Source organism: Aedes aegypti, chromosome 2, assembly GCF_002204515.2.
Source record: "Aedes aegypti strain LVP_AGWG chromosome 2, AaegL5.0 Primary Assembly, whole genome shotgun sequence".
In the NCBI taxonomy this organism is placed as follows: Eukaryota; Metazoa; Arthropoda; class Insecta; order Diptera; family Culicidae; genus Aedes; species Aedes aegypti.
In genome coordinates, this window is record NC_035108.1 from 440275092 (window position 1) to 440296291 (window position 21200).

At 39.2% G+C, this 21200-nt stretch overlaps 1 protein-coding gene across 1 annotated transcript; it reads left to right on the top strand.

Moving 5' to 3' along the window:
• Window positions 1-9446: 9446 nt before the first annotated feature.
• On the top strand, window positions 9447-11658 carry LOC5572060. The gene is made up of 5 exons (XM_001653769.2): window positions 9447-10355; window positions 10426-10551; window positions 11025-11257; window positions 11317-11427; window positions 11498-11658. Exons 1-5 carry the CDS (start codon window positions 10182-10184, stop codon window positions 11631-11633), a joined length of 780 nt encoding a protein of 259 aa, XP_001653819.1. The 5' UTR covers window positions 9447-10181; the 3' UTR covers window positions 11634-11658.
• Window positions 11659-21200: the final 9542 nt, after the last annotated feature.

The window sequence follows — 21200 nt, forward strand, 5'->3', positions numbered from 1 at the left end:
GGTTTTCCGTGCGTGCCAATGTCTAAGGCGATCATAGGTACTAGACAGTTTCACAAAAATCAAAATGTCTGGGATTCAACCAGTCCGATGCCTAATCATAAAAGTTCAACCGTAGTATCATTCCTTTATCATTTCTGAACATTAATGTAGTGCATCATTTTTGTATCCAAATTAAAGATAAATTGTAAAAAATCGTCGGAAATACGACATTTCTCATTCCCCTGCATTTAGAGCTGCTGCCAAATGGCGCAATTGCTGACATGTTACAAAATTGAACATAGTAGCTTTGCTTTTTCAATGATGGATGAAGATTGAAGAAAATATCTAGCAAATGTCAAATGTTTTTCCAAATAATCGTTAGAATTTTTTGAATTTAAAAAAAAGCCAAAAAACACAAATTCGACTTGAGGCACTTCCTAATCTTCCCCTTATTGGATAAACATTTGACTGGTAGCTTGTTTTAGTATTGCAACTAGGACTAGGGTGACTGTTGAATCCCAGAAATTTTGATTTTTGTGAAACTGTTCAATAGGTATGTATGAGTAATTTTTACAATCGGACAACAAACTTCCATTCCTTTGAGGGAGCAGATTTGACCTATCATTTGAAATTTTAGCTTCTTAGATTGAATTATTTCAAAGCTACCTATGATAGCATCAACCAGGATGGACTATGGAGAATTATGGACCAGAACGGTTTTCCTTAACCTAGTGCACGCTCAAAAAAGAGTGAAAGGTGAACTGTCAAAAATACACCATGAACTACCAATGCTTGCCCAACCGTTGTGCGCTTGGACTACCTACCTAAATCGCTGCGTTTCTTCTGCGTGTATCCTTCAAGCGTTTGCCGGCTTCTGGGTACTGTACTGGGTTCGCCGTAGAAACAAGCACGTTCAAGATGATAAATATCCGTCGTTCGAATACCCCAAGTGGTTACAGGTCCTCCTGCAGTCTTGTCCACGCTTCATGTCCATAAAGGACCATCAGTTTATCAGTGCTTTGTAAATTGAGCTTGATTGGCCGTCCGTGGATGCTGCTCCAGTATCGCCAGATCAGCTGCACTTACACAAGGAACCAATTGAATGACTGCTTGGGACTAACAGACACTCTCAGTGTCAGTGATCTTCTAATTTTAGGCGATAATGGCGCCTGCCACGTCAGTATGCATACCAATGAGGAAGGAGGAGGAAATTATGTTGCACTTATACTGGCTCACTGTAGACCGTGGAGTACGACTACATCTACGCCAGTTTCATGCGGGCGTGCACGGATTGGGGAGGGGATGACATGGTAGAGAGGTTTGCTCTTTGGTTAGTAGACTGCCTATGTATCAGGCGTAGGGAAAGGAGTGCTATAATGATGAGAGAATCGAAGCGTAGGGAAGTCTTGTCCGTCTCTGGTTATAGCAAGGGCTATGAACGAATAGCGTGTGAGTGTGATAAACTGAGTGTGGAAGATAGAAGCAAGTGAAAGATGCAATTAGAGAGTACGAGGAAAGGGACGGGCCTGGGATTGAACCCATGACCTTCTGCATATGAAGCAGAAGCGGTAGCCACCAACCCCGTATCTGTCAGCGCTTCGTTAATTGGTCGGCGTTAAGTCAGAGTGGACCGAGCGACATTTTTAATTTTTTGAGAAAAATGGGCTCAAAGTCTAGCACTTTGTAATTTTTTAATTCGTTTAAATTTTGATTCAATATTTCTACACATCTCTGAAGAAGCATAATCAAAACCTCTAATTGAAAGATTTAATGAAGGACTATGTGTACTTGGTTCACTCTGACTGAATTAAAACCACCGTTCAGAGATTTGGTTCACTCTGACTGAACAATTTCTAGGAAATCAATAAACAATTACATAATCAAACTGGGTGCATACCTTTAAGATAAACAGATTATCAATTCCCTTCCATATCAGTATCGCCTTCCACTTCTCCGGTAGCTGTTCCGTTTCCCAGATTCTGACTATCAGCCGAGGCAGACAAGCGGCCAACCTGTCCGGGTCCATCTTGATGAGTTCGGCTCCGATACCATCCTTGCCAGCAGCCTTGTTGTTCTTGAGCTGTTGAATGGCATCCTTAACTTCCTCCATCGTGGGAGCTGGTTGGATCCCATTGTCCGCTGTGCAGACGTCCATCGCCTTCGCTGTCCCGTCCTTCATTGTCTGTGCTCTCAGCGCCATTCAGGTGCTCGTCGAAGTGCTGATTTCATCTTTCGATCACCTCACGCTCGTCCGTCAAAATGCTCCCATCCTTATCCCTGCACATCTCGGCTCGCGGCACGAAGCCGTTGCAGGATGCGTTGAGCTTCAGATAGAACTTGCGTGTTTCTTGAGACCGGCACAGCTGTTCCATCTCCTCGCACTCCGTCTCCTCCAGGTAGCATTTTTTCTCCCGAAAGAGGCGGGTCTGCTGTTGCCGTTTCCGTCGATAACGTCGATGACCGCCTGCACTGCATTCTTCTCCTCCAAAATCTGCCTACATTCCTCGTCGAACCAATCGTTCCGTCGACTCCGTCCCACGTAACAGACGTTGCTCTCAGCTGCATTGTTGATGGCTGCCTTCACTGTTCTCCAGCAGTCCTCAAGAGGGGCTTCAACCAGCTCACCCTCTTCCGGTAATACAGTCTCGAATTGCTGCGCATATGCCGCTGTGACATCCGGTTGCTTAAGCCGCTCTAGGTCATACCGGGGCGGCCGTCGGTACCATACGTTGTTAACGACGGAGAGTTTTGGGCGCACTTTAACCATCACCAGATAGTGGTCAGAGTCGATGTTAGCGCCACGATAGGTCCAGACGTCGATAATGTTGGAGAAGTGCCGTCCATCAATCAGAACGTGGTCGATTTGCGATTCTGTCTGTTGTGGTGATCTCTAGACGTGTATCGGTATGGAAGGCTGTGCTGGAAGTAGGTACTACGAATGGCCATATTCTTGGAGGCGGCGAAATCAATTAGTCGCAAGCCGTTTTCGTTCGTCAGCCGGTGGGCGCTGAACTTTCTAATGGTCGGTCTGTACTCCTCCTCCTGGCTAACCTGAGTGTTCGAATCTCCTATGGTGATCTTGACGTCGTGGCTAGGGACAGCGGTTATACTCGCGTTCGAGCTGTAAAAGCGTCATCAGTACTTCCGGAGTGAAGGCTGAGCACGTTTATTATACTGAAGTTAAGATCCGGCCTTTGAGCCTCAACTTGAACATTCGTTCATTGATCGGCCACTACCTGATCAAGCGCCTCTGCATAATTATAAATTATGTACCCAGTTCGTGTATGTTCTTCATGAATAACATATTGAAATCTATCTTCTCACCATTTTCGGTTCAAAAACAGCTTTAACATAATTTGGGAAAAAAAAAATACTGAATATCTATAGAAAAATTAAAGAAGGGCCGTAGAATTTCTGGAACATTTTGGTGAAATTCCTGACGGTATAAATTGCAGTCTGTGTAGCTGAATGAACATAGCAATTAACAGATTGGTGTAGAACCCGTTTTTATAACTTGCAGATATTCCAAACAGACTCTTTTGGAGGGACTGTTTTTAATTACTGTGGTAGAATTTTAACTCGAAAATTTTGGTGGTATTCTTAAGAGCATTACCAAACATGGCTTATGGTGAAATTCGTAATGTGAAATTTCACTGTATATATCTTGTACGAAATTTTCGGCTTGTTTTGTTTTTTTTTTTCGTTTTTGAGGAACTTTTGATGGACAAGTCAACAATACGATATATGGAATAAAAAGGGTAATCATTTTTTGAAAACAGCAGTTAACCATTGAGGAAATGCTCTGATGCATAATAGAGTAAACTGTACTTTACTGCTTGTATTTATCCTCAGAATTAAAATTTTCTGAATTAAAAAGCATCAACAGTACTCTCCGAACAACGTCTTCGAAATTGACGTGGATTGCTTTAAAAATATTTTGTTGTTAAGTTTCCTAGATCAATTGGTCGGTGTTCAGACATACTGGACCAAGTGTTTTTAATAGTTTCAGTTACTTCAGGAAGGGGACTTGATGAGTTTGGAGATGTATACTATTTAAAAAAAGTGTTGGACGACATAGTCATATAAAAAAATTGTTACAAATATCATACCCTGCATTTTTCATTGCATTCAATTCAAGTTTATTTTTCTTTGGTTTTTACTTACAAACTAATTTACATTTTAAGAGATTTGACCTAGAGGTCCTTCAGCTTTGTTCGGTTTTGTTATTTGATTTTGTTCAAGTTAGGTTGGTTTTACCCTAGTGGTGTTTTTATGGCCTTATGGTCGCTGGTAGTATTTTAAAATGACAATTTGATAAGCCAACTACAACTATTTACACTAATTAAACATTTAATAACGTAGAGGGGAACGAAGACTCGGATGGCCTGAAGGCCAGATTGTTGTCAACGAGCCCTAAATCTAACAATCGAGTCACCAAAGCGCTCCTCGAGTGTTTTTATTCCGGCCAGACGGTGGATCTTGGTTAACCTCATTCTCGGAGGACTGTCCTCTGGAACCTCAGATGGTGGGTTTCAGCACAACTCTTCCAGATTGGTACGCCATATTCAATGACCGGAAGAATGACCTGTTTGTAGACAGCAAGCTTGTTCTTCATAGACAAGATTGACTTTCGGTTGATCAGTGGATACAGTGCTTTACGCAAGATGTTGCATTTGGTGACCGTTTTGTCAACCTGCTGTCTGAAGAGAAGCTTGCTGTCTAACGTTAAACCAAGGTAGTCGGCTACATCAGACCATTCCACCGTTGATCCACAGAGGGTGATTTTACAATCCTCAGCCGGAACAAGCCTGGGGGATTTTGAATAGGGGAAGAAGATGACCTGGGTCTTCGCCGCGTTGATACAGATCTTCCAGCTGTTCAAATAATCTGACAAGACATTCAGGCTTCTCTGGAGTCGAGATGTTAACGCTCTCGTGTATCGGCCGCTGTAGACAACTGAGGTGTCGTCAGTGAACAGTGATAGAGAGCCGCCTTCAGGGAGCTGAGGCATGTCCGAGGTGAACAGGTTGAATAGTAGGGGACCTAAAATACTTCCCTGTGGTACACCTGCGGGGATGTTGAGTGGGTCTGAGTTGACTCCATTGAGAGCAACCCTGAACGTACTGTCAACCAGATATTTTTTGATGATTTTCACCAAATAGGTGGGAAGATTGTATCGGTGCAGCTTGTACACCAGGCCATCATGTCAGACGTTGACGAATGCTTTTTCAACATCGAGCAACGCCATGGCAGAGGATTTGGCGAGAGACTTGTTCCATCTGAGGATGTTTGTTACTCGAGTCAGCTGGTTGGTTGAACGACCGCGTCAAAAGCCAAACCTTGAGTAAGATGTTCTTTTGATCAGCTGCCGAAAGCAGCCGTCTGTTGATCGCTTTTTCAAAAAGCTTTGTTAACTCTGAGAAAAGGCTGATGGGTCGATAGCTTTTGGGAGAGAAAGGATCTGACTTTTGCTGACTTCCACGACGAGGGGAAATAGCTAAGTCGGAGATGTTGATAGAACTGGAGACTCAATTGCTTGAGCTCCATGTTCAGGATGTTGTCGAAACCTGGGGCCTTCGTGTTTTTGGATGTTTTGTCATAGGCCAGCAATTCGCCAGCAGTGATCTCCAACTCCTCCGAGAAGTCGTTGGGAGATCGGTGTAGGTTAGCTGCATGTTCGGAGGCAGCAGCTTCGTGTGGGCTAGGAATGTCTAGCCCTAGATTGTTTGGGCTGACGAAATGCCGACCTATCTCAGCGGCCTTCTCCACAGGGATTATCAAGCGATCCTTAGAGTCAGTGTTGTCTAATGAGATCAACGGTGGAATTGGCCTGGGTTTGGTTTTAAGAATTTTGGTCATCTTCCAGAATGGCCTAGCACAATCTGGGAGAGAGCGGATATTTTTGGAAAAGTCTTCGTTCCTAAGGTCCACCATTTTGGCCTTGATAATTTTGGATATGCGACTAACTTCGCTTTTTAACTATTAACATATAAATATATATTTAAATAACTGTCTTCAACCTGTCAAATTTTTTTTTCATTATTCTGCCATTGCCAGTTCATCCAGATATTATTCAGATGAATTATTTTCGGACCAACGACGTTAAGCATAATATTTGTTCATCTCTTGCATGTATTTTCAAAACCTATCTTCTACATTTCCATTACGATTCTTAGCATAATAACATTTGAATACCAAACTTAATTTTTTAACATATTTTTGAAAGCAGGCATGCGAGTAAAATCTGTCGCGTTTTCCAATCCAAATACAACATTTTTTTTATTTAAATAGCTCATAAGCGAATCATTCGTTTGAAACGATTATCAAACTAGCTGAATATAATGTATTACACCGATAATTGAAAACATGGATGAAAAATGTCTTTGAAAAAAAAATATAACATATTTTGTTAAAAAAAACACGTGCTTGCTTGATACAAAAAATCTGTTACAACTCTGTTGTAGTCCACTGGTCGGGTTGCCATGGGCCCTAACGTTAACTCACGGTGCCCCGACAGACCGTTATTATGCAAAAAAATTGTCCATCGAATCTGAGTACAGGGCTCGATTCCTTATATTATTCTGCAACTCTGGGTGAATTTTTAAAAAAATCCTTAGGAGGAATCTCGAGAAATCTTGATTTGAAGTTTTTGACTCAAAATTTCAATATAAACCATATTCAAATTACGTAAAAGCACTAAAAAAAACAACAAAAATGCTAAAAAAAAGTTGGCCAAACTGTTCTCAACAGGTATACAATTGTTACCGTTGTTATAATTAGAAATATTCACAACTGACTTAACTTACCGGTGTGGCTTAAGTATGTTTTTACATGGCTTAAACCAGTAAGCTTAGAATGACAGAATGAAATCTAAGACATTAGTTTCAATATAATATCGATGTTATGTTCGATAAACGTGATTATTCAATGCTGAATATTATTTATTTGCAGCTTATTTTTCGACTTTCCAACTAAGTGACCAGCCCACTAAAGTCTGCTGTATTTTTTTTTTATCTTAATACAATTTGCTTCTCTGTATATCTGTTACTAATTTGATGTTTACGTCTAGTTTTCTACCGAGTATTGCCCACAGGATCCTACGTAAAAAATATCCTGTTCTACATTCTCAGCCACAACAGGATTTCAACTACACCCAACTCAACTTCAGGGTCAACTTCAAAGAAATTCTCAATAAATACTGCACAACAATCAACATCACTAGGACTTCCATTCTCCAAACCTGCAACCATTTCTAACCCATCGTCAATCTGTTTATTGATTTCTGGGTCGCGTTCGACTCAATTACGCAAATCTAGATATGGCAAGTTATATTATAGACTTAAAAAGAATATGGTAATATCTTAAGAGGAACAGGAAAAGCTAATTAAGCTAATAAATACAATTAAGTGTGAGAATTGTTTACGAGGTGCCCACTTTTTTTTTGTAAATAACATGGAATAAAAAGGATATGAGTTTCAAAATTTACTGTCCAATGTTGCGTTTTGTCGCATATATTCCTTGATGACTTTATTGGAATCGATCGCAGTGAAGTATACAAGTTTTTACTATTTTGAAGAGGGACAACTAGGATAAGCTGCCAAGTATATGGTTGCATAAAGAGAAATAAACAGCCTTAGTTGTGTTGGTGCTGAGACAGTACTTGATGGGGATGTAGTTGAAGTTGTGGAAGAGCCATAGAACACTTGTGACGTGTGATAATGATACTTCTCGTTTAGTAAAAACACGCATTCTGGCTACGAACATCTCCTTTCACGGGTTACGTAACCAGCTTAAGGACCCGCAATTTGCAAAGAGAAACGACATTTCTACACTTTTGCTTGATAAAAGCTTAACTGGCTTCATAGATCCAGCCTTTCGTTAATAACTTCGCCAAAACACCTCACGTTCCTTTATCATACAATACTGAAAGGTGTTTTCAATAATAATGCCAAAAAGAGCAACGATGAATGCAAGAATGCATAAAACACTGATTCTTGGCTCTCTAACCATACTTATTTAAGAACATGGGCAAAGACTATTAAGTGAATAAAATACGGCAAACTTTACTGAGCTGGCCATTTAGTGCGAATGCCGGAATAAAAAGTTGCATCAATCAGGTAGTCCTCGTGGAAGAAATCCACGTAAGTTTATTGAGATATTGACGTAGGTGTACCAGAGCAACTAAATCATTCCAAATCGGAAACAAACGTTTAATACTTGCTCTAATCGACTATGATGTAATCACATGCCTTACCTTCTAATAATAGTGCTACATTTATTCCAAGATCCTTGTTTTCCGAAATAACAACATTGTTAATTGTAAATTTATTTGTTTTACCTTTCAATCGGTTTAACGTAGAAAACAACACTCAATTAAACTTACACTAGTAAACTATGAAACAAAAAACATACTTAAACCACTCCGGTAAGTTAAATCAGTTGTAAACATTTCTAATTATAACAACGGTATCTATTTTTTACTTATTAAAAACAGTTTGATCAACTTTTCGAGTGTTTTTGTAGGTTTTTTCAGTGCTCTAACGTAATTTGAATAAGGTTCATATCGGAATTTTGAGTCAAAAACTTCAAATCAAGATTTCTTGAGATTCCTCCTAGGGATTTTTTTAAAAATTTGCCCAGAGGTGCAGAATAATATAAGGAATCGAGCTCTGTACTCAGATTTGATGGACATTTTTTTTGCATAATAACGGTCTGTCGGGGCACCGTGTAACTATGATACAGTAACACAGCGTAACAAAAATGACATTTTTGCGTGTCTCAAGAATCAAATTATGTGTCTCTAGCAAATTTGGGGTTGCTGAATCTGATGCCGTTCTCAGAAATGTTCCAGCACGTCACACTGGTTTTATTGATGTTTACATAAAATTGGAAGTATGATATATCAATCTTTTTTGGGATCTAATCCCCTAAGCAAGCAAAATAGGACTTTAACTTTCATTTTAGATTTAATTTGGTTGAAATTGAACGATTAAATTTAGATTCAATCGATTTTTCCAAAATGCTTGCAGTCTCCATACAAAATTTTGCGTTTCGCTTATATGGCAAAATACAATACTTTTCGAATCCATCAAAAAATAACTTTTGAGCAACAAAAGTATTTTGAACTTTGTTGATAATACTTGCTATACACATGAAGTTTGAGTTCTGAGAAAAATTAAGCGAATAAATTGCCATACAAGCTGACAAACTTGCATGCAAGTTGGCTGAAATAGCCAAATTTAGCATTTTAAACGATGAATATCTCAAAAACTAGACGTGCTATGATATTTTTGAAAACTACAATGGATGCACCATGTTTTACTAAATAGCAGTATTTTGGTGCTTGAGACAAAAACGTGTTCCGCAGTGTAAACTATTTTGTTGAAAAGTATCACAATCTATAGTAATCAGAATTGAATGCCTTAATCTCATTCCAAGAATTGTTACATGGCCCCTGCTTAACATCTCCTTATTCATCAGGAAGAAAGTAAAAAGGCGATCGCTAATTAAAAGTTAATGATTCCAATCTCAATCACATAGTTTGGGCCGGTACAAACCGAATCACCTGACGAACAGAAGAGGCATGCTATAGCTACTCTCCCTAACGATCTCACCACACCGATGAACCATCTAAACCCCTTTAGCGAGTCGCATCGCAAAAATCCAAATCATCCGCAGCGAGGTCCGCCGCATTGCTCGCATTGAGATCTACCGGAGATATGGTAATAAATTAGTGGAATTGCGCGCACCAAGATAGGCTGTTAAGATTGTCTACCGTCGTCGTCGCTCGATTGCAGCATTCCCGGGGTGTCAATGTAATGTATGACGTTCATCGTTGCTACCTCTGAGCTTCGCACTTGGAGATAGATCTCGCTTTGCGTGAAGCATAAATCAGCTAATCGGTGCTGCACAGATCGTCAAATCCGGATCAAAACATCCCGCGTGTACTCATTTAGGTCGTTCATTATCACCTCCCGGTTTGGGAAACATTCAACGTCAGAAATTCGACGCAGCATCTGCTGGTTTCGATGATCTCGCGGACTCTAATTAAATTAGAGACAATCCATCGATCCCGTTAGTTCCCAATTGTGTTTCACCGTTCGTTGCCGTAATGGGAACCATTTCCAGTTCGCTTTGAGACATCACCGTGGAACGTTCTGTCCACCATTATCATCAATCGAAACGGAACTCCGGGCAACGAAATGAAGACATTAGGAAGATTGTGGGTCATCACGTTGATAATCGTGGCCATGATCGCAAACGATTCCATCGGATTGAGCCATAACGATACCGCCACGGAGATGATGTCCAGTGAGTCGGATCTTCATCAACGATCCAAACGGTCGCTAATGTTCCCCTACAATGCTGCCCAGGGTGTAAGTGATCGCAAGTTTGAAACTCGTGAATGAAACGAATGCCGACTAATGGTCTTTGTACGATTTATAGATCATTGTGGCGATCGCACTTCCGCTTGGCATCCCAGACAGGAACATCTTCTTGTCCTACAATTTCGAAGGAAACTACAACAACCCAATTCAATCCAACGTTTTCACCGAGGGATTCTTCAACGTGGTAAGTTTTGAGTGATAATTTAATTAGGAAGAGTGCAGTGACCTAATTTGCTTAGTGCATTCCTACAAAGTGAAGTGTGGAATCCAGTTTAGTTCAAAACGATGAAGTACTACCACGTGATTTCTGTTGTGGTCATTACTTTCATAAGAATAATCTATGGATTATCTAGTGTGAAGTCTAGGAAACCGACAAGGATGAAGCGATTGATTTTCACTGAAGACACTCAAGTGGGAATATCCGGTTCGTTAGTTACTCCTGTCGGAAATAAGTGCAGAAATGTGTTCAATGCTTTCCTGGTAGAAACGAACTACAACGTGCCTATCATGGCAGATGTCTACTGGAAAGGATGGTACGGTTCTGTGAGTGTGAGATAAAAATGGGTGATGGAACATTAATTATTCATTTTGTTTATATTTTATGCAAAAGAGATTGATTAGAATACTCAATCCCGATATCCTGTTTAATTCTTACAGATCATCGGAGATCTGGGAATACCGCTCAATTCCCCAGCAATCTTCATCCATCGTTCCTTGGATGGTGACTCGGAAGTGGTCGAAACTCCTACGACCACCGAGCAAATCGAAGGCGAAACCATTTCAAGTCAACCGACGCAACATCCGGAAGAGCTGATTAACGCGTTTGCTAACCGTTCGCCGAATTTCACTCGCAAGAAAGCTTATCGGGCGATTGAACGTCATTTGAAAAGGTTCGTGATTCCAAACATTGAAAACCGAAGGTGATGTAATGGCTTCTAATTAATTTTAGAACCGGTCTGGATGGTAAAAAGTGTCTCCTAAGGGCTATTTGTGAAGCGGCCGAAATGCCATTGGGAGAGCACAATGGCATTATTGGTGATGTTATGCACATTCTGTTGAGGTTTGTTATCAAATATAAGCATAAAATTATATTGTAATTATATCACTGAAAATATCTTTGTTCCAAATAGTCCATCCTCCTCGGCTGACGAGGGTCTACCACCAGAGTTCTACAAGGCGGAGCAGCTCGGCGAACAGGGTCAATGTCAGAAATATCGCAAGCGATGCGATAAGAGCGTCTTGGATGAGATAAGTTTTATGTTGTAGACTATCGGCAAAATAAAAAGACATGACAGGATTGTACTTTCCAAGTGAGATGAAAGAAATTCCTCCAAAAATTATCACCACTTCATCTACATAGGTTGAACAAGCTATTCCATTCAAACATTCGTAATTTTCATACACGGAAAAAAATCTGTTCCTAAAATCATGAATAAATCATGAACATCCATATTCATGATCCTATTTTGTATGGAAAAGAGTGCCATAAATATGGGTATTCATGATTTCATGAATAATTTTCGTGGTTCGCACGATTTTGTCTTCCAATGGCCTTTTCTTCGCAATTTTTTTTTTCATTTACAGGAGCCACGGCATCTAAACAAAATACAAAAAATCCTATGAAAGTTATGAGGCATTTTTTCAGTTGACATTCTTGCATCATTCTTGTAGGGTAGATGTACCAATAGTGGAGGTACTATGAACGATTGAACTTCGTTTAACCGCCCTAATGCAATAAGCGCAATTAATGTACATGTTAATGTTGCAACGGGAAGTAACGACCTTTGACTTAATGAGAAAAATGATTTCATCGCAGTAATCCACGGCATGTCAGTGAAAAATAATACCTCCACTATTGGTACACTGTTCCTTTAGTTGCGGTATTTCTTTAATTTGTGTTCCTATAGTTGTGGTATCCGTGGGTTTTTTATGGGATCCTCCACTATAGGAACACTTTACCGCAACTATTGGTACAAGCAAGAAAAGTTTTAGCAATTTTAGTGATATTTCATCAGTTTTGAAGCAATTTGAACGCTCTTTTCAACTATCCGTGTATCAACAAGCCAAAACGTCGATTGGCAGTGTCGGTTCTGTGGTTAATGTAATAAAATAAGTGAAAACAGCACTACCGCAACTATAGGAACACCCACAACTAAGGGAACACTTACCCTACAATTCTACTCTGTAACTGCATAAGGGTCTAACTGACAAAAACGATTTCTCTTCATCGATCCTGTCTTTCGCTAATATCTTCACTAAATTATAGAAATCTGTATTAATTCTCGGTAATGAAGCAAGACATAGTGATTCTTTATCCTACAGCACAAAAATATGTTACGAAAAGAGAATTTTCTGCAATAACGCAAAGAGAGCACCGATGAAGAGAAATCGATGAAAATAGATGAGCCCTTATGAAAAAAAAAACAATGCTGAATTCACCAAGATCTTTCTCCACCAAGCCACAACAGCAAAAGTAATCGACCAGTACGGTCCGTTTATTTTGAGCTTTCTGTGGAGACTTGTTTGAAGACTAGCGTACACACTTATGTCAAACCCTTTATGGAAATCGTTTTGGCAAACTTGTGGACTTTTGTAGAGCTTTCTACGTAGATAAATTCAATAAAGATCTCTGTTGACTGTGTCCACTTCTATGGGGACTGTAGAGATATTCGTAGATAAATTTGTTGATACTTCAGTGGAGACTTCTGTGAACATTTATTCAAAGACATCAGTGAAACTTTTCCAATGGAAAATATATGTGACGACCTGCGGTTACTTCTATATTGACTTGTTTTGAGTCTTCTCTGACAACATTTGTGAAGATTTTTCACAATAATCCTATGGATACTTTTGTGAATACATCTGTTAAGGCTCTCATAGGGATCTAGTAGTCATCACTTACTTACTTTTGATGGCGCTACGTCCTTCAAAACGTGACCGAATGAAAGGTCTTGTGGACTTCCGACAATTATACGTCTTTGAATTTATCGTTACCAATGATCCGAAGTAGAAAAATTAATCTTCCACCATGAACTCATCTCCGTCGATCATCACACGTCTGCCAAATCGAACTTTATCGCGCACGGTTCTTCCAGTCAGCAGATATTTCGTCTTCAACGTATTTATGTTCAATCCAACTACCTATTGTGGGAGTTGGCATGTCTCCCCCACACGCCGTACTGATGAAACCATTACTCCTGCTGCCTTGGTCTTCCGCCTCTGCGCAATTCAGGTGTTCGTCGTAGTGCCGCTTCCACCTTTCAATAACCTCACGTTCATCCGGCAACATACCACCATCCTTATCTCGGCACATTTCGGCTCGCGGCCTAGTAACAACAGCTGAAATGTGCCCCGACAAACTGAAGTTGATAGTGGACGGTCTCTTTCATACGCAAGGGAATTGAAGCTGAACAAAGCTCCCGGTCCAGATGATATCCCTAACGTAGCGCTAAGGGCAGCAATCTTGACATTCCCATACATATTTAGGACAGCGTTGCACAAGAGTCTAGCGGAAGGCTGCTTCCCAGCCAGATGTCATATAGACCAATATGCTTGCTGGATACTCTTGGTAAACTTCTGGAGAAGGTCATCCTCGTCAGGCTGCCGATCTCCACGGAAGGTGAAAACGGATTATCGAAAAGGCAGTTCGGATTAAGTAAAAAGACTTCGACGGTGGATACTAGTCGGACAGTCATCGCGTTCGCTGAGCAAGCATCCAAGCAGAAGAGGAGAGGCAATCGGCACTGCGCAGTGGTAACGAAAGATGTTATGAAAGCGTTCAACAGTGGCAGTTCGGAGACTATCGAAACATCCCTACAAAGAAAGCGAATCCCCGAATATCTGTGTAAAGTTCTGCAAAGTTATTTTCAGAACCGGGTACTGATTCACGACACAAACCAGGGACGGATGTCAATCACAGTTCTAGGCGAGAGTTCCACAGGGATCCATGTTTGGTCCAAACACTGTGGAATATGATGTACGATCGAGTGCTAACATTGACACTGCCGAATGGAGTCGAGATCGTCGGGCTTGCAGATGACGTCGTTCTTGCGATAACTGGCGAGACTGCGGAGGAGGTGAAGATTTTTTTTTTTTAAATCTTTATTTGAGTGTATTTTAACACACGAGGGCTAGTTCTACACTTGGAGGTGAAGATGCTGACGGCAGAATCGCTAAACATCATTGAATCGAGGATGACTGGAGTCAAGCTGCAGTTGGATCGTCACTAAACGGAGGTAAAGCTGGACAGCAACTGCAAGGTGATTCAGCAGTTCAACGTCGGAGGACTCACTATCTCATCAAAGCGCTCTCTGAAGCACCTTGGAGTAATGGTCGACGACAGGCTTAACTTCAACAGCCACGTCGACTATGCCTGCAAAAAGGGAGCGCAAGCAGCTAACACTGTAGCTTTGATCATGCCCAACTTTGGACAATCAAGAAGCAGTACGAAGCGTTTTCTGGCGACCATATCATCTTCCGTACTGAGATACGGTGTCCTGGCTTGGACTGCAGCGTTGACAACCAAACGCAATCGAGAGAAGCTGGCAGGTACGTTACGGCTCATGGCTATTCGAGTGGCGAGTGCCTACCGCACTATATCGTAGGAGGCAGTGTGCACTATCGCCGGACTGATCCCCATCTGCATCACTCTGGCTGAGGAGCAGTATGCTACAATGGCCAAGTGGCAGCAGGAGTGGAAAAACTCGGGGAAAAAAGGTGAACCCACAGGCTCAATCATAACGTGTCCATGTGGAGGACCAGGAAACATGGAGAAATTAACTTTTTCCTGACAAAGTTTTTGGCCATGGATGCTTCCGGAAATATCTGAACCGATTCGGAAACGCAAAGTCTCCACGTTGTCCAGCCTGTCCAAATAATATAATGTCATAAACCACAAGTCGATAATGTCATAAACCACAAGCTTCCTAAACCCGGTCAACATCGTTCAGAACATGTGCCAGCATGACAGCACATGGAATACGATAAACAGAGGGATAGCGCAGATTATGTCCTCGCTGCCAACTGAAATTGCAAAACTCACCCTGGCACTTGGCCGACCAACGACGAGTCGAAGTAGGCTGAATTTACCTCTGGGATCCAGCTGAGTAATTCGCGAAACAGCGCCGGCAGATGGTCGTCAGGACGCCTGTGAACCGAAAGTTTCCCTCCACCGGAATCGCAGGACTGACCTCGACATCTGTCCGGATAGCATCGTTTCAAGAGATCTCCCAACGCTGGGGAAATCTTCGTCGGAGTAGGTAGCGTTTCACCGACTTGAGTCGTCGGAGCGCCAGTGAACCGGAAGGCATCCTCCAACCGGAATTGCTGGACTTATTTTGGCATCCAACTGGTCAACCAGAAGAGCTCGAAAAGCAGCAACGGAGAACGAGTCGTCGTAGAGCAACGAAATGCATATGAGTGTCGAGTAGAAACTCAACAGGGTTCTGACGCGATGTCAGCCCAAGGGAAGTATGCGATGTCGCACAGAAAGCTGTCCAAAGCCCCGGCGAGATTTTCAACCACCAATTTGACAAAACAAGTACCTTAATTTCCGGTGAAATTGATCACTTTTCACTGTTTGCCATGTCTATTTCTATGATTTTGGCAATTCCAAACAACTTAATATAGGAAAACAAGTACGACGGTGAGCCTCATTGGTTTATATACTCAAACTTTTATACAGTTGTGATTTTAGTGCTGGAAATCGTCTCTAAAATGAAAAATCAAGGAATTCCATTTCGGGGTGAAATTGATCACCTGTCAAAACAGTTATTGTTAGTTTTGAAAACAACTTTACTTAATAAATTCGGGCCTCCTGAATCCAAATATGCTTGCCCAATTCTTAACAATGTAAAATTTATGGAAATAATAAACAATTAATTTTCAACAATACCGCAGAATTTCCTAAGGAATCTCCTGATATCTATAAAAAAAATCAATTATTACAACAAAATGAAGAAATTGGTACGAATTTTGATGATAAAATTCGTTTTGGGGATATATTTCAAGCATCCTTACAAATTTTCAGGTTGACACCATGTCCAAATCCTTGTTTAAAACTATAAGTTTATTGATGTCTGCCAATACCACACAGAACACGATTATGGAATTTTCTATTATTTTCATAGAATGTTCATTCCTTAACACAAAAAGCTTCACAACCTGAAATTTGACAGTAGATAAGACAAACAACGTTCATTTACATAGGTTGCATTGATTTCTGTGCTCTATTAGAGGGAAATAAAATCGTGTGACACAGTGATCAATTTCACCCTACTGATCAATTTCACCCGAATTTACCAGTCGCCGAGACACCATAGAAATGTCGTAGTGCGCAGCGTGAGTCCGTAGTAACACACAACACGCCAGGCTTTTGAAGATGCTTTGTACCCTACTATTCCACAAACCCAATCGCACCGTCCGCTGGAATCTATGACATTTGGTCGAAAGTACATTTGGTCGAACAGACATTTCGTTGAATAGACATTTGGTCGAAAAGATTTAGTTCAAACAGATAGAAAATGATATTTGGTCAAACCGACATTTCGTGGAAAAAATAGTGCTCGAATCTAAATAATATGTAGCATTTTGTCGCTAATGCAAGAGTGATTGAATAATTGAAAAAGTATCAGTCATGTTACCAACAATCTTAATGCGATTAGCAAAACTTTGATATTCAATTTGTTGAACGCTCTTTTAAGGTATAAATCTTCCTCTTGCGTGTTTTATGTTTCATGCTGATTTTTCGTTCAGGCATGAGATTCGAGATAAACTGATCTTACATGGAAACAAGACAACTTTTTTCACCTCAGTCAACTCGTCTTCCCTTACCCGATACATAGGATTAGCACAGTTTTCATTTTTTAATAATCAAATGCTTCTACTGCAAACCCTGTTGTTCACCCGAGGTCACCAACACTGTCAGCAAAGCCATACATTTGCTTGAGGAATGTTATTAAGCTGGAAGGCACAATAAGCCAATTGACCATAAGTAGAGTTCTGATTTCCGCATTCAAAATTCTTACCCACGTCCGTGAGCTGCAAGACCCGGAATTCAAAGGAAGGTACCGAGCACTCTCTACGAATGCTGATCTTTATTACGAAGATTGATGATATTTCAAAGGAATAAAACATTATGTTCACATCGTTTTGTAATAACATAATTTGTTGAGTAGTTTTAAAAAGAATGATGATATTTTAAAAGAATAATAAATTCACTAGAGCTAAATATTTCAGTCAATGTACAAAAAAACTAATGAAAAGTACATTTGAATAATCATTTAAATCCTAGATTTTGGCATAACTTCAAATTACAAATAAAAAGGTGTATTAAATTTAAAAATAAGACTACATAAAATGTCCCATTATCAATTCAATAACAGTTAATGATTCCGATAATTAAAAAGAATACGTTATATTATCAAATTTGCAAAACTTAGGAAACAATAATCACTTTTACCGAATGATTTCGTTCAACTAAACATCATTCAACCAAAATACATTTTTCAAAGCCATTCGACCAAATGTCCTTTCGACCAAATGTACTTTCGACTAGATGTCATTCGACCAAACGTCATTCGACCAAATGTCATTCGACGAAATGTCCTAAAGCCCCGTCCGCTGCGTTGTTAATGGCGGCTTTGACACGAATCTATGACATTTCGTCGAATGAAATTTGGTCGAAAGTCCATTTGGTCGAATGGACATTTGGTCGAAAAGAATGTAATTGCTTCAAGAAGCATATGATATTTGGTCCAAAGAATATTTAGTCGAAAATTCGGTCGAATTTTTCAGATTATTTTACCGAGTGATATTCTGACATTAATACACAGTAATTGAAAGAACGGAAAGCATGTATGGTTGGAGCTATTACTAGAGGTTACAGATGCAAGAACAACATAATAGAGTGCAAGAAATCTGCATTGAATAACTGGTGTCTATTGAACAAACTTCAAGCTTTTAATAAGCGAAGAGCGATATTTTGGAATTCCAGTTGATCCTCCAGACTCCCCACAAAGTCGACATTGTTGATATTACTTGATGTCATTTTTCTCCTTCAGGCTCATTCTGCGAGTCGGATGAATCACGACGAGCTGATCTCAAATAGGAGTAAGTGAACATTCATCACCCAAGTCAACTCGGTTCACCTCACGCGATACATGCGACAAACACAATTATCTTGTTTGATTACTATCGATTTAAATAATAATCATCTTATTATCGATAGAAGTCATCAACTCCACTATCAAACCCACATGTTTCCCCTAGGAATGTAATTTGGCTCGAAGTAACAATCATAACGATAATTCACCATGAGTAGGAAACGTATCCTACAGGCGGAACTTCCGATAGACTCCGTCAAAATCGTTTCCGAAAAGCCATGTCGTCATTTTATTGTACATTATATGCAGACAGTTCAACGTGACCATGCTCAACCGATTCAGGTCTGTTCCCCGCATTCCAAATTCTTACCACGGTCGTACGCTGTAAAACTTGATACGTAATAAAGCTTCCAAGCACTTACACTCGATGTTATGTATAAAGAACGATGACATTTTTTAAGAATAATAAATTCAACAATGTTGAATATAACAATAACTGACAACGAAGATATTAAGGCGATTTTTTTGCAAATAATGATGACATTTTGAAAGAATAAAGAATTATGTTTCCAACGTTGAACAATGAGTACCAGAAACAATTATCTTTGAACTTCTGCAAAATTTTGTACAATAAAACTTCCAGTCTTCCGAATTCAAATTGGATGAAGAATGAATGCATGTACAAGAATAATTAATCCTATATGAATACTAATTCATGGGCTTTAGGACATTTTGTCGAATGACATTTGGTCGAATGACGTTTGGTCGAATGATATTTGGTCGAAAGTACATTTGGTCGTAGGGACATTTGGTCGAATGGACATTTGGTCGAAAGCTAATTTTTATATTCTTCTGAATAATCAGAATTATAACCTGTTGTTGAATAGATAACGTGTTATTTTTTATAGTTATATTTTTAAATTACATACATCTTTGACTTTCGATGTTGAAATGATTTTTTTAGAAGTTGTTTTTTTTTTGTACATTGACTGAAATATTTAGATCTAGTGAATTTATTATTCTTTTAAAATATCATCATTCTTTGTCAAACTGCTCAACGATGTAAACATGATGATTTGTTGAATTCATTTTTCTTTTTAAATATCATCGCTCTTTGTTATGAATTACTGATCTTCATCTAATGGAAGTATTAGGCAAGAGTGTTGTGATCTTTCTTTCCATTTCGGATCCTGCAGCTGACGAACGTGATTAAGATTTTTGAATGCGGAAATCGGACTTAAAACGGCAGTAAAAATTTGCTTCAAGGAAATTATTTATGGCGAAGTGAATACTATATGTTTTAACTCAACATATGACCAATTGGCTTATTGTGACTTTCAGCTTAATAACATTTCTTAAGCAAATATATCACTTTTTTGTCGGTGTTGATGGCATTGCACAATGGTCCAGATAGCAAGTTTAGGCGGACATGAACTTTTCGACGTCATTTTGTGGTTTTAGAGTATAGGTTGCTTCCCAGAAGTGCCTCGAAATTAGTTGTACTACAATTCGTACGAAAGGGATTTTTTTTCTGCACTAGTCGCAATAGTGTCCTATACGCCAACTATTTTATGTTAATAGATAGCAAGTTGGTATGTTCAGCAAAGTTGTAGCATATTTCAATACAAAAAACTTTGTAGAACAATTTTTTTCTCTATCTCTTATACTTTGACTTTATATATGAAAAATATGAAGAAAATCATTTTTTCACTCATAAGTCATTTATTTACAAATTTTAGCAGCCTACTATGTTCTACAAAGTTTTTGGTACTGCTATATTCTACAACTTTAGTGAATATACCACAGTTGTATTTCTTCTCGTTTTCTTATCGTCGTCTTCTTCTTTTTTCTGACATAATGTCCCAAAGAAGATTTTAATTTAAAATCATGCCGTATTAAAAGTCATAAATGGTAATATGTTGCAAGAGTTGAGAGGCATTCAATTTATTTATCTTGAGTCTTTGATTTATGTATAGCAGTAATTATTACAGTAGTTAAAGTCGTATTGAAATAAGTCATAGTAACCATGTCAAAAAAATACAATTGCGATTGCTACTCACATCAGATTCAGTGATCTCACTGACAAATCGTCGAATCGCACAGAAGCATTCGGAATTGCACGAAGAAGCGCAAGAATTATTGAAAAAGTTTTAAAAATTATGCTTTTTAACAAATATAGTACACTCTACAAAATCTAAACAGGTGTTGATTATTTCATGCTGAATCGCGGCGGCCATGACTTTGGTGTGTTTTATAAAAAAAGATAACTAATTTATTTGTTTTAATTGCAAATCACCCGTCATTGAAAATAGTCTTAAAATATATATAAACATAATATATTCACCAAATTTCAAATACTCTTTAAGGGGTGTAGAGCCACGGTGTGACAGGTAGGTTCATTTTCAAGTGCATCTTTGCGAGTTATTTGGCCTGTAATACGGTATGACTTTAAATTAATATCTCCTGCAATAAGAAAACCAGAAGAAACACAACTGTGGTATATTCACCAAAGTTGTAGAATATAAAAGTACCAAAAACTTTGTAGAACATAGTAGGCTGCTAAAATTTGTAAATAAATGACTTATGAGTGAAAAAATGATTTTCTTCATTTTTTTTATAAAAAGTCAATTATCTCAGAAAGTATAAGAGATAGAAAAAAAATTTGTTCAACAAAGTTTTTTGAATTGAAATATGCTACAACTTTGCTGAACATACCAACTTGCTATCTATT

Excerpts from the sequence above, each read along its gene's own strand:
- LOC5572060 (XM_001653769.2), top strand. The coding sequence starts at position 10,182 with ATGAAGACATTAGGAAGATTGTGGGTCATCACGTTGATAATCGTGGCC. Across the intron at positions 10,356-10,425 it reads CCTACAATGCTGCCCAGGGT|ATCATTGTGGCGATCGCACT; the intron begins GTAAGTGATCGC and ends TACGATTTATAG. Across the intron at positions 11,428-11,497 it reads GTTATGCACATTCTGTTGAG|TCCATCCTCCTCGGCTGACG; the intron begins GTTTGTTATCAA and ends TGTTCCAAATAG.